The following is a 14,784-nucleotide window of genomic DNA, read 5'->3' as shown; positions in this document are numbered from 1 at the left end:
AATAAAGATGATGTTTATTCATTTTTGCAAAGAATCTCAGCTCATGCAAGGATACAGCTCTTGTAAACAAAATCACTTGAAAATATGTTATAAATGTGCACACATTTCTTATTTTCTTGGTGTCAAAATCTGGAATGTAAAATATGCAAAAGTCATATTACAGATGTTCCGTAAATAGCCATCACCTAAAACGTCCCCTCTCTTGTTTCCCACATTAGCCTATTGCCTGGCCACACTGCATTAAGAGCCACACTTGTTCAAAGCCAGAAATCCATGTATTGTGTGAGTGCATGACCACTCAGGTCAGATCACAAAGCATCAAAGTGGCCACTGTGGGGCTTAGATTCTTCTCCAACACAATCATGGACAGTTCCAGTCGAGCATTTGCACACAGAATCAGGCCCGGCAAAGACTTCAAAGTACAAAGAGATGGGGGTTTTTTTAAGACATTTGTGAGATATGTACAACAACATTAAGACAAAGATACAAACAACAGTAACAGGTTTTTGTCCTTGTGGTAGCACAATGTGGAACATCTAACCTGGAAACAAAACTTATGAGTGTCAGAATTTAAACATCCCTGTAACTTGCAGTGAAGCCAGAGGTGGATGCACTTGGTACTGTGCTGCTCTCAGTTTCTCAGTTAAGCTGTTGAACATTGTGAGAGTCAGGGCTACAGAATGGAGCTAGAGCGTAAGCAGTATGAAGACAGACATCAGCCCGACTGCTCAAAACACCTCAACTGCCTCCTTTCTACTTGGAGCAGTGCACCCTCTCAAATGATTGAGCTCCTCATCCCAACTAACTTATTAATCTCCATTCATGAATACATTACAGAGGCACATTCATTCCCAAACTGGAGCTGGACATCCTCCACCTTTTCCAGCTGAGAACCATTGCATCCATCTTTGAAGGTGCCAATATTTATCCCAGCCAATTTGCAATCAGCTGCAAACTGTTGAAACAATATAATACATGAAATGTTAAAACTGAGAAATCTGTTTTTTGTTTTGTTTTTTTAAATTACAAGCTCCTTTTAAATTTGATACCAGCAATGAATTATAAATAAGCTGAGAAAGGGCCATGTTTGTTACTAGGTTGCATTACCTCTTCTTCTTTGATCAGTGCACAGTTTATGGGAGCTGGCATGGCTAGTAGCTGTATATGTAAATTTTACTTCATAGAAATTCCAAATAATCCAAAACTCTTGTTAAAAAAAAATCATTGTTTGATTTAAAATCCACTGTGATAGTGTACAGAGGCAAAACTACAAGAAGTACTCATGGACATAAAGTGCTTTTAAAAAAGGTTCTCAGTTTCAACATTTGATGCTGTTTTTGCGCTCTTCTACATTTTGTTTTTAATTTCCATTTCACACTGTGTGCAAAGGTTTCAGATGATTTGTGTACTCAAACATACAGTGAATCATGGAAACTATGGATGGTGCACCTCCCAACTCCACAAAAATGTTTTGTTATAATGATCCCTGCAGGAACAAGTGGACCCAAATTATGGCAGAAATATACTCCTATGAACAAATATATTCAGCTTCCAGTTAGAACTGACTGAGTTTGGCCTTCTGCGTTAGTGATACCATGCTCTACATTTCTGTACCCCTAAACATCATGACAAGTGAGAAAAATCCAGTTACCTTTCTTAACTGTAGCAGTACTTCCAGCTATAGAAACTGCCTGAGATTTAACGACAGTTGTTTGCTCAATGTCCAGTAAAAAGCAGTAACTTCTAATCTTTATTTAACTCCATCTTAAAACCCCTAATGTGTAATTTTTCAGATTGTAGACTCCTAGTGGTCAGCCCTGCTCACTTTATAAAGCTTAATTTAATCATCAGTCAGTTAATTGACTGATTCATTTGATGCCTCATACAGCAATCAGCCACTGCATTGAAACCACTACTGGGTGACGTGAACGACACTGACCATCATGTTATGAAGAAATGTTGGATTTCTGGCATCATTACTGTAATAGACCAAACACATGAGAGGTGCTCAAAGTACTTCTCCAATCTGAAACCCGTTGAACACCGCCAACTCCCAGATGCCACAGGTCTTTCCTGGAGCTCCTCCTGAGCTCTTCTGTGCCACTTTGGTGGCACAGGCAGAAGTGACACAATATTGGGAAAATGGTTTTAATGTTATGGCTAATTGGTGCATGATAAACATGGCTGTGGCAAGTTGTGCAGGCATTTGAAGTGGAAATGTGGAAACACAAAATTTAGCCTAGGGTGTGGCAGTGCAGTGTGCTGTAACTATACACTGACAAACATGACAAACCAACTACTAGTTCAAATCATGGTAGTGCAAATCTGGTGGATGTATGTATGCATGTAACTTTAAGTCTGCTGAAACATTACGGATCAAGCTGCATGACACTTATACCCATCATCCATGCTAACATGGCTAAAAACACACTAGTTGACCCATATCGCACCAGTTTCCACCAGGATAATCTCATTCTTCAGCAGTGTTTTATCATCAGACGATTAAAAGGGGGAAGAAAAAAAAAAGGACGTGAGTGAATTTCGCCGCTTCATCATGTTCTTCCAGTTAGTTTAACCCATGTGTCTGGAATGTGGAGTTGTAGATTAAACATAAGAGGGAGGGGGTAGTCGGCTGAGCAAAAAGACACCAGACGATTTAGCAGGAAACAAAGATGGATGAGAGTAAGGAAGGCGGAGGTAGAAATGACAGGGATGGGAGAGAGCTATGAATAGACAAGCGAGTAGCAGAGATGATCGTAATGAGGCTGCCTTTTCAGAAGAATGTAGTCCCTCCTTCCTCGCGCCTTTCTTGCATTTTATGACTCTGGCTAAGTTTTTTGTGTTTTTCTCACAAAAATAGAAGAGCCAGCATAGAAGAGGCCCTCTATATAATATTTGACTAAGCGTGTCAGTAGATTTAAAAATATAGATATACAATATCATGCTGCAAATATTCCAGATCCCATTACAAACATTTAATAGATTGTTTTTTTTTTTTTTTTTTCTGAAACAGGCACAGTAGTGTTATTCTGGGTAGGAATGCTAGAAAACATCAAAAGACAACAAAAAAGAAACGCGAGAGCTTGCTCTGACACGCTGCAGCCATGTGGTGGTGCTGTGCTGACAGGCGCCGTGCAAGAAAGAAAAACGCATTTTAATCTGAAGATGAAAACTCAAATAATCAAATCTGTTTAAAATAAATTTTTGTGCATTATAAAAATCAAAAAGAAATTAGGCAAGGAAAACGAGCACCCTCTGCTTTACACAAAGTCAGTAGTACTGGGAGCATCCCTGAGGAGTTCAAGGAACGCCAGAGTGATTGGAAAAGAGCCAGAGCAGCAGAGTTGTGAGTCCAGCGCAGTAGTTTGAAGTAAGGCCTCGGGTTTTTTTTCTTTTTGTATTGGCAAAAGTTAAAAAAAAAAAAAAAAGAAAGAAAAGAGAGAGAGAGGAACATATACATCTGTAACTTACACCTAGCTTGAAAAAAATCTTATGTGCAAAATGTAAATCTTACAAATATGGAGAGTGAGTTTGTTTGTTTTTGTAGATCACTGAACAAGGATTGTGCTTGAGGTGGGTGGATTTCTCCACCCTCTCTCCCTCCATTTGACCATCCATACATCGCTGCCCTCCTGCTCTCCTGTTGATCGACGGGCAGGCCAGCAGCTGACCCCGAGGACTGCCGTTGATTAGATCAAGGAGTTTCACGTCGAGTGGATGGTTCGCTTTAGCTTCTCGATCTCCATCTGTGAAGAAAAAATAAACTTCTTACAGTTGGTGTGTAGGGTGGGGATGCATGGAGCTACACTGTGTCCAATGAAGTAGCTGTTTGGCTATGCAGAGAGAGGAACAACGGAACAACACTGTGCACACCTCTCCAACGAGGCCAAAAACATGTTATCAAGGCTACAAATGTAGCACAATGTTTGTACTGTTGGAGAAAGAGGCAGTAAAAAAAAAAATCCTCAAAAGAAAGTGTAAATTATAAAACACAGATTTATATGCAGGGTCATCTGATTTCAAATTGGTTCAATTCCACAGCCGTTTACCAGGAACACTCCTTACTGTTAGAGCAGATTTGTAACTTTCACAATGATTTCTCCCATTTTATGGCTCATGCTCTGCAGGACATGACATGCCGCGAATGAGCCGATGCCAGAGACCTCCAGAGGTCACGCAGAGTGCAGGTATTCAAAATAACTTCAAATTAAGTGATTGGTCATAATGTTTTGCCCCATATCACACTGAAAAGGCGCTGCAGCCATATTCGATTTGCCAGAGTAGATTGAGCTTGTGAGTCAGTTATTGTCATTATCCCTCTGTGAGGTACAGTGGCATCCTGCTGTGGGGCTTTTCCACTGGTGGGGATTAGGAGAATTGAATGACAATGAAAGCACAAGCCGGAGGAAAACCTGAGCGGCACGGCCAACGTCTTTGACGAGGATGAGGAAGCTGAGGTGGAAGCTGAAGTTAACTGCAGGGGGGCTTAAACTAATCTGCAGTTATGTTTCTCTGTATGCGAGTCTGACCCTGCGTGGGGCTCTCTGCGGGGGACCCCTCCTCCTGTGATGCAATTTATATTGGTGCCCTGTTGAAGACAGAAAGGTCGGCCGGGCAGAGTGGACCAACCTTCAATCTCTCAGTTTAACATGAGCAGCACATGGACGCTGAATGTGTTCTCAACAGTCAGGGAGTGTAGTTAGCCTAGAGGCGTATCCTCGGTCATCAGTTTTCTTTCTTTAATTTTAAGTGAATGATTTAAATATTCATTCTTGACGTTCTGCACAGAACTTGATTTTTAAGAAAGAAAAAAAAGGATCCATCAGGTAGCTGCTCACCTGGTGAAACCATCAGCCTGAAATTTATAACGAAACCAGCTAACAGAAAAACCCTCTCTACTAATGTCTCTCTCACAGACATCATGCTCAGAGAGCCTGTCTGTTTAAGGCAGAATTCCTGACAGGATCGGGGAAAAACCCAGAATTCCTGTGGTGTTTAATTCCACAATATGTGGGATTAAACACCACAGATGTTATACTACAGTTCTCTTTTCACCTCCAAAACCCTGGATCCCACAGTTCCTACGATGCAACTTAAACATGTTCGCTGAATAACCGCCCTGTTTTAACGATAAACATTGTCCATTGTAGGTGCTTTTTGTCATTAGCACAGGAAAAAAAAGGCCCAAATAATGCTGATCCATCCCAAACTCCTTTACTTTCATTATCTGAAGCTCAAACTGGAGCTGAGAAGAATCATAAACACAACTCTGAATAATCTGAGCTTAGAGTTAGCAAACACATTGCACAACACTCGTGCTTTTATGAGCTGATGGGACAACTCAGGACAGACAGTAACCGTTATGTGTATAGCTGGTGCAGTGTGTCCCTTAAGGGCTTAATGTGTTATTAAACAGTTACATTTCTTTACATGTGTAAAGGGAAAAAACCGAAGGCTTCATGTGTGCATGATGCTGTGGGGATGAAATCTTTAAAACTCGTAAATGCAGCCAGTTTTTTTTTTTTTTTTTATTATTGTTTTGATTTTCATTAACGTGTGAGTGTTGACCAGGAAGGAAGAGGAAATAATCTGCTGCTGGTAATAAACTAAGGACACTCAACACATGCCAACGCATAGACTGCGAAATGAAACAATGCTGTTTTTGCACTTTCAACCCTGAGGCAGTATGTGCTTTGAGCAAAAATATTCAATTGGTACTGATGTCAGCAGATGAGAAGAGTTTAATGAAGACGGACGGACTGGAGTGCTTTGGTGTTTTGCTGTCAGCAGGTCTTGACATTAATGAACAATGACTAATTATTGCATGCATTCATGTGTTCACTCATTATTTAGTGGATGTAATAAGTTACATTTAGACGGTCCCAGCTGTGATCACATAGAACTTCTATTACTGAGTCAGTAGAAAGTCACTAGTGTACAGAGCTGGATGCTGTTCACGTGTGCACAAAAAGCATCAATATTTGTCTAAACTAATGGGTCTAATGAATGTGGACAGCTCAGCCTGTGTTTCAGTTGCGAGCTATACTACCTGCAGGGACACACGCTTTTGCCTTTCGTCATCCAGCTCTCCTCGAAGCTCAGTGATCTCTTTCCTGGAAATAAACGAACAGAGATGTGCAACCTTAGCATGTGGCTACCTTAGCAGCGAATATCATAAATATCTAAACACTTTCTTCCTTTAAACACACCTCAGAACCAGTTTCAGTGCCTCAAATGAACTTTGAGTTAATGTCGTCAGAATCCAAAAGACACATATTATAATACTTATTATAAAAAGCCAGGATGGTTTTAAAGAGAATGATGGTTGGAAAATGCTTGAGGCGATAAATCAGCTCGACAGAAACGGTAGCTATTGCTAATTCAGAGATACAGGAGTACGCATTACCATTTCAGTGGTATTGGGTTTGGCAGTGGCGTAATAATTTGATGTAAATCATATATTTATGTATGTTTTATTTATAATAATGTTTTATTATTTTATAAGGTCAGAACCTTGAAGAACAATTTTAGCTTTCCATTCCTGTCCTGCCCTCAAACCTTATCAGGCTCATGTGTCCTTACATTTGCTGGGACTTGAGCAGTTCCACCGTGAGCTGCAGCTCCTTCATCTGGCTCCTCAGCTCCTCCAGCTGGGAGCTCGACTCCTCATGCTCCACCTTCGCCTTGCTGCCCAGAGAGGCTCCGAAGTCTCCGAAGTCAGGCTTGTGGAATGACGGTGACAATAAGGTGTTTGTGGAAGGCTATTAAGACATGAGAGGAGAAAAATGTAAGACAAGAATTTTCTGCAATAATTCTTTTTTGTGTGTCTGTTTTGACCTCCAATCTAAAACTAAATTTAATTGGATGTTTTTATCTTGTCATTATAATACCTGCACCCTCAGGGAAAAGTATCTGTGATGCAAATTTAATGGTGAGGCTCTCAAATTAAATCCACTGTGACAGCAGAGCAGATGAGGAATTTAAATCCAATGCTACAGTGTAGGAAGAAAAACACGGGGCTGATTTACACAATGTGTTTTCCAGTGAAGGGGGATATTCAGTCTTTATCACCCCATCGCACTTCGTGTCTTCATGTAGGTAAACAACACTGACTTAAAGCAAAATAACAAAGTGCTGTTTTTTGTAGCTACTTGTATTCAGTGAGCGTTTTCAGAAAAAGTGATGTAATGCTAAAAGGATTGTGTGACATGCCAAACTTTCCCTAAAAAGCCAACTTGGGGATAACTTTAGCTTTTAATTAGACAAATCTGAAAGCAGAGGACTTGAAAGGAACCAAACAGATGGAAGTCTCAAGATGAACAAACAGACTGTAGGTAATGTGTCAGGAAATAATCGGAGTATGTGAACTGTAAATGTGTGATGGTGAGAAATAGGAGTAGCAGGGGCTGAGCAACAGCTTGTTTGACACGGGTGTGACAACTTCCACTATGGTGGTTTATTCTGACCATACAATCAAGACATTGTTTTTACTGTTACACTTAAAAGAATCTGTATGTAGCTATGTACTCCAGATGTGCTGATGTGAGGCTTGCATTGGGTATTGGTCAGATACTGAGCCACAAAAGCTGGACTGGGTATTGGTGACGACAAGCCGATCCACGGTCCAATCACAAACAGCTTCAACTCGTTTTTTCCCCCCCCAAAGTTTTTTATCTAACTGCAAACTGTGGTCAAAGTGAGCCAACATGACTGAAAAGGGCCAACAACAATGATGTTCCACTTCCTTTTGATTGTGCACTTGATTGCTTTCACTCTCATGCTCGGTCAGAGATCTTATTTGAGAAGCTAGAAGCAATAATAACACATAGTAATACACTGTGACTGAATATCATTCACTTCAGCTCTTTACTGCCAGCTGCACATCTGTGTGCAAACAGGAAAAGTGAAAAACATTAAATTTATTTTACTGTATTTATTCTGGGCCTGTTTTCATTTATCACTTCACTAACACTAACAAAGTACACAAAGCTGTGAGGATTCCTGACACATTCAATTCTCTTACTCACAGTGAGAGGTGCAGATTATTAATTCAACACTGGCATCAGTAATGGAGCAAGACCAGAGTGGAGTTCCAAGTTATCAACTAATGTTTGCAACCTTGATTGTGAAGCAGCATCTATGAACTAAGAAACCAAATACCACAAACATGACTGAGAGGTCCATTTGGTATGAAGGTTTATAGGATGCATCGAAAAACACCTTTTTGTACCAGGCTGAAAGATCCGTGTTATGGTTTTGCATGTCAGCATTAACCATGTGATGTTGGCTTATCTGCTAGTTTGGATGTGTGACATTCATGGTGACAACATAGTGAATAAAAGGCTAGTCACCAAAGCCTACAGAGTGGTCACCACCAGTTCCTAGGGAAAAATATATAGAAAGCTCCTTATGATTGCTTTGGACCCTAGAATCTTGTTGCAGCTGTGGTTTGATTAGACGTCTTTGATTTGTCCATAAACATTATCCACCTGCTCTCTGAGGTATAGGGAAACTGAAAAGTGTGACACAAACCAAGAACGGAGACAGTCTGCCTTAAAAAATGAAACAGCTAAAGAAAGAAAAAGACAATCCCTTTTCATTTCATTTTTGGTGCAGCATCTTCTCTGCAACTGATTTACTCAGCAACCTCAAACTACTGCCAATGAGATGGCGACGACTTGCTTCCCTAACAACCAGCAGTTGCATCGCATCCAATATGGCGGACAACTTTTGACCAATGTCCACAATGTCACATTAGAAGCCTCAATGTGGACTGGAGTACCATGCTGACTTGATTTCAACATAAGCAGGCAGTGTGCTATACTGTTTAGTTCCTACCAGATTCACACAACACAAACCATCACTGCTGTGCTACCATCAGCAACGCCGCTGGCAACAGCTGCCATCACTTCCACAGGTTTATACCCAAAGATCTGCTAAGACCATTCATTATTTGCTTCATTTCATGAGGCAGTTATGTCACTAAGCGGGCACCTGTAACTAAACTAAAGGTTTCCTCTAAACAGACATGAAATTAAATTACCTTTCTGGTTTCTGTTAGCTTTGGTTTGGCATCTTCTTCATCAATCTTAAAGGTTTTCTCCACACTCACTTCCTTGTTGGGCTGTAATGGAAACTGTGGAATCATGTTGGGATAAAATGTGCTGCTCGTGACAGGGAAAACAGGGAAAACAGGAAAAGCTGCAGAGTCCTGAAACGATTGCATCTGTCAATGACAGTTAACAGCTACACTATTAGCTCTAGTGTCATGGTAGGATTTGCAAGGAGTCTGCAGGTATAAAGAAGTTAGATTTTTAAAAGAAAAGACGCCAAACCTATGATACAAATGTACACCCGAAATCAAAATAAACTGATATAAAGACCTTGATGGCAATTTAATGATAACAGTATTTGGTTGCATTCAAGAATGTGGTCCAAATGTGGGAAAAGCCAAACACCTGCTATCTACAGCAGTTTGCTTTGTAAGGCACCAGCTTTGAGCAAAAACAAGGACTGCTGTTCTAAAGCCATTTGTCTTTGTTTTCATGAAATCTCTTTAACTATCAGGTGAAGGCTTGTATACTAAAGTTGTCAGAGAAAAGAAGAGATTTCTTCTGTCACATAAATAATACGTAGGAACAAATATAGAGACCAACTTGCAGAAACTATATTACCAGACGTCAGCCTAACTTTTAACATGAGATGGTAAGAATGATGAGAGTAAGAGAGACAGCTCCTCATAATAACAATCAAAAGAAAAAAGGTCAGTGTCAACTTAAAGGGAGCGGGGGATTGTTAGCGCTTGAGCACATCCTCACCAATTGTCCTCCGCCAAACTGCGTGGGCAGCCTCCTTCCAGTCATCTTTGGTCGGTTGGTCGTGAGGTGAGAGAGCTTCTCCGAGGTAGACGACAAGTCATCAAAACTCATCAGATCTGTTGAAGCCAGATGAGAGAGAAAGAGGCGAGAGAAATAATAGAATTATTTTTTAGCAAAACATTTCAGCTATGATTAAACCCAACATCCACAAGCGAACTGACACTTTCAATAATTTCCTTTGATTCACTTTGAATGCACTGTAACTGCTCACAAACAGTTTGGCTTTTGGTTTATTTTCTGCCTCATTAACAACATTAATACACACACAGAAGCAGGAAATCAGCCAAACACAGGCACAAGGGTAAACAAACAACTAAAATATAAAAAGAATATATAAAAACTAGTGCTGTCAATAGATTAAAAAATTTAATTTTAATTAATCTCACAATTTTCTGGAATTAATCGCGATTAATCGTAATACTTGATCAATAGCCTGGACTTTATATTTAAGCTTGTAACTGACATTTATGCAATATAATGAAGTAAATTCAGAATAAACACAAATAATGTATGCTTATATTCAGATAATTTGAATAGTTTTCTTCAATCTTTTAAAGGTTTTCTGATGTGACGTACAACTTTTTAAAAAACCTATATACTAATAGGTAAGTATACACTTTTATATAATATATATAAGAGCTGTCAAACAATTAAAATGTTTAATCAGATTCATCACAGGGTTACTGTGGATTAATTTTGATTAATCACGATTAAATATAATTTATTTTTATTCTATATTAACCACAATTCATTTTGCTTTAGCAAACAGACTCGAGAAAAAAGGGAAAATATACGCAATTAACATGTTTACTGAACATCTTGAACATTCATGTTAACAAAAAACTCTGTAAACGTTTATCCACCCTCTCTCTGTTACTCTTGGGGAGGCACTTCAAGTCCTTGAAACGAGGAACCAAAGCTATGTAAAGCGCGTTCTCAACGATATTAATAGGTCTGCAGTTTGTTGCAGTCCACTTGGCAATTACGTCAGTCAATAATTCCGAGGTAGACTCACTGAGTCCCTGATGTTCCGTGAATGGTTTGTCGCAAGCTCGGTGACGCGTTAGCCAAAGTCCTAGCAGCATCCCCGACTAACGCATGCTTTGCGTCAATGTGACATTTTAAGCTGGAAGTGCTTCGGTGAAAAGAAAATTCCTTCTTGCACAATGTGCATAATACTTTGTCGGTCGACTGTTCTGTCTTGTTATTTTTGGAATACTCAAATTTCCCATCAGAGGGCCAATGTGTGTTTATCATCTTCCAAACTGAGTTGATTGGTTCAGCTACCCATCACTACCAGATCAACTGTCCATTTGCGCATGTGAGAAAGTAACTCTACTTGGACAAACAGCCCGAAATGCGTTGACAGAAGCATTTCAGGGATTTAGAGTCAGTCTACACTCCAGATGTGTTAATTGCGTTAAAAATTGTAATTGCGTTGACCGTGATAGCAAATTAATGTGCGTTAACACATTAATTTTGACAGCACTAATAAAAACAGTAAAAAATTTCTTCTTTAAACACTTAAATCTACTGACACAAGGGGCAGCTTTCATATTTTTGGATGATGAAGTAACTCCTGTTTGATCCTCCTGTCTGGCCCCTGGAGAAACACGTGGGGTGCTTGACACAATATTGACCTTAAAACAGAGGAACCGTGAGGGAAGCTGAAAGGTCTCAGAGAAAGGACTCCTGAAATAGATTTAATAGAGCAGACCTGAATGGCTTTCACTCAGGGGTACTGTTTGCTACAGCTGAGGTGCTAAAAGTCGACAAGTCTCCAGAAGCCAGTCTGTCACGCACACCCATGAAACATGAAAGTTCAATCTCAGCTGCAATTCAAGCCAGCAGTTTACCGCTGAGTAGGTGCAAAGTGCTGTTACACAGTACTCACTGTTTTTCACCGTTCACTTTAAATGCAGCAATAACTCCATTCTTCCTGGCCTGTAGTTCATTGTGTTGTATGTAAACAACCTCATGTCAAGTTAACATACACGTGCAGTTAAAAATGGATATCAGGCTTTTACTGATAAAACTGCTTGTAAGATCATTGTTTGTGTTGTGTTCTTTTTTTTTTTGTTTCCAGATCTGCTTAGCTGCAGTCACTAAACGACCTGAAGAATTGTTTTTAGATTAAAAGCCTCTGATTAGATCAAAGCTACTTTCAGCTGCTGCTTTGCTACAAGGGGGTCACCACAGTGGGTAGCTGTGCATGTTTGATCTAGCAGTTTTACGCTGGATGTCCTTCCTGCTACTACTCCACAGAACGTTTGCGCCTCTGGCTGAAAGTGAATCAGCAACCTTTTCCTTGCCAAGTGAATGTCTAACCCATGTGACACAAGAAATATACAGGTATTTATGAGTTCTTACTAAAACGCTAGGACAACCCAGTCTAAAAATAAGCTTATTTTGTTCTCACAGCAAGTCGTGGATTACTTGTTTAAGCTCTCCCCAACATTGCTAAGATCAGCTGATTGTTGCAAGGCGTCCTCTGGCGGATTCACTATGGAATATCAACACAGAGAATGTGACTGAAGGGTGTTTCTTCAGTCTCATCTTTTTTCTTTTTTTACATTTTTATGGGTTGGCCAATATATTGGCAAATAGCTCATAAAGGTAATATATAGCCTGGAAAAAGCAAGCAAAACAGAAAACCTTTATGACTGGCCTCCTAGCATTCAAGTCTTATACAGACTAACAAGCTTAAGCTTAAGCTAATTAATTTTGCACTATACTAACAAATCAGAAATGAACTGAAATTAAATTATTATTTTTCTTTGGTTTAATAAATGGTGTTGGTATTTTGGTGACACTTTTTTGGTGCTCTTCACGAATTAGTCGTGATTTTCTGACCAAAAATTTAAAATCTGTGTTCAGAGGGGCGTGGTTATGGCGCTGAACTAGGCACACGTATTTTTGTGAGCTCCTGGCGATATTTTAGTAAGTTCCTGAAAACTGTCCTTTAACTGCGTCAACAGTGATAACTATTGCTTGTAACGAGTTATTATCGTGTATCCGCGACATTATGCCGGCTAAGAAAGCACAAAATAAATCTAAGGCACACTCTTCTCTGAGTGAGGAAGACGACGTCTCTGATGCTAGCAGTCAAGCTAACTCTGCAGGTGATGCTAGCCCTGGGAGTCTCCTGGACGTGAGTACTGGAATGGCCCATAACATGGATGTTATTCAAATACTCGACGGAATCAGAAATGACTTTTCCACAAAACTTGATGTGGTCCTGTCAGCGATCCAAGATGTTAAAAGAGATGTGCAGGACTTTTCGGTGCGCATGGATGGGGCAGAGATGCGCATTAGCAGCGTGGAGGACGCCATTAACTCAGAGAAAGGCAAGATAGATGCGCTAGTTAAACAAGTGGCTCTCCTCACGAACAAACTCGAGGACCTCGAAAATCGCTCTCGTCGTTCCAAACTACGACTAGTTAATGTGCCGGAGAAAATAGAAGGACATGACGCGGTGGCTTTCCTAGAGAAGTGGCTCCCCGAAGCGCTGGGACCAGCAACATTCCCGAGACAACCTCTCATCGAAAGAGCTCACCGGTTGCCCGGCCGGACGCAACCCAACCGACCACCCTCACCGAGAGTCCTCATCATGAAGTTTTTAAACTTCCAAGACAAGGTTCGGGTGATATGGGCGGCTATGGCCAAAGGGAAAGTTATCTGCGGGGGTCAAGAGGTCATGTTCTTCCCGGATCTTTCTACAGATCTCCACCGACGGAGGAGGGGCTTCGACCGGGTGAAACAGCAGCTCAGGGCGATGAACGTACGTTACGGATTAATTTACCCGGCGAAGCTACGAGTGTCATCTGGTGGACATACGCATGTCTTTGAGACCCCAGCAGATGCGGAAAAGTTCATCCGAGGTTTGCAGAATACAGAGGACTAGCAGAATATCTGATGGGGACTGCCGAATCCTTCACTATCTGCCCATAACAACTGTAGTTTGAAATTGTTGGATTTAATGGTCAATATCGCTCATCCTTACTGTTGAATTTTTTGGGGAGAGTATTTTTCTTTTTTGTATTTACTTTGGTTTACCGTTCCTTCGTTCTCCTCAGTTGTATTGGGCATTTTATTTATCCCTTATAGATAACTAGCCACGCCCACTCGTTGATTGGGCTTTCATTTGTGTCTTGGAGTACTGGTTGTTCGACATACAGTCGGCTCTCCGGGATGAGAGTTATGCTACAAGAAAGTTTGTAATGATCATTGTATACATACTTGTTCATGTAGGATATACATTTTCGTCAGGAGACGCAATTGTCCAGGTGGTTTGGTTTTGTTTGACCATGTCAGCTCGGTTTGGTCTAGCTGCTCCCTTGTTTACATTGGATCAGCGTGTGCACTTAACTGCACCCCAAGGTCAGGGGGAGGGCGGGGTAGGGCGAGGGGCTGTCCGGTTCAGGTTGACAGCTAAGGGGGTTCATTTATGGCAGATTTTGTGTTATTTCTTTGTGTTTTTGTATTTTTCACAACGTGTTGCTTTTTACTGGTTTACTCCCAGCACAACAGTTAGAGATACTGAAAGGTTTACCAACAACCAAATGAAGATACTATGTTGCACAATCTGTTGTATTAATAAGAATAGATGACTTCATATAAGACTTTTAAATTTACTTCTTGGAATGTGAGAGGAATGGTAAAAGTGGTTAAACTAAAACAGGTTATTACCAGGCTTAAACAACTTGAGTCATCAATAGCGTTTATCCAAGAGACCCATTTACTCAGAGAGGATCTGGTGAAAGTACGTAGGAGATGGCCAGGCAAAGTGCTAGCATCCTGTTGCCCTTCGCACGCGAGAGGGGTTATGGTGTTAATTCATAATTCAGTGCCTTTCCAAGTAAATAACACTATTTATGATAAAGCTGGCAGATTTTTGGTGGTTCAA

At 40.5% G+C, this 14,784-nt stretch overlaps 1 protein-coding gene across 3 annotated transcripts in view; it reads right to left on the bottom strand.

The window, feature by feature from the left end:
- Positions 1–2,983: 2,983 nt before the first annotated feature.
- The window catches only part of cd2ap (CD2-associated protein), a 103,005-nt gene continuing 91,204 nt past the window's right edge, over positions 2,984–14,784 (bottom strand). For 2 of the 3 annotated variants that reach the window (XM_080882920.1, XM_080882922.1), the window contains 5 exons: positions 9,819–9,934; positions 9,044–9,136; positions 6,583–6,761; positions 6,050–6,113; positions 2,984–3,746 (listed from right to left, as the gene is read on the bottom strand). In XM_080882920.1, the coding sequence (XP_080739046.1) occupies positions 3,705–3,746; positions 6,050–6,113; positions 6,583–6,761; positions 9,044–9,136; positions 9,819–9,934 (494 nt within the window). In that variant the 3' untranslated portion in view covers positions 2,984–3,704. The remainder of the gene's footprint in view (positions 3,747–6,049; positions 6,114–6,582; positions 6,762–9,043; positions 9,137–9,818; positions 9,935–14,784) is intronic. The other variant, XM_080882921.1, reaches the window with a different exon arrangement.

Source organism: Rhamphochromis sp. 'chilingali' (genome assembly GCF_963969265.1).
Source record: "Rhamphochromis sp. 'chilingali' genome assembly, chromosome: 5".
NCBI lineage: Eukaryota > Metazoa > Chordata > Actinopteri > Cichliformes > Cichlidae > Rhamphochromis > Rhamphochromis sp. 'chilingali'.
The sequence above is the reverse complement of the archived record's forward strand: the minus strand, read 5'-3'. Positions and strand labels throughout refer to the sequence as shown.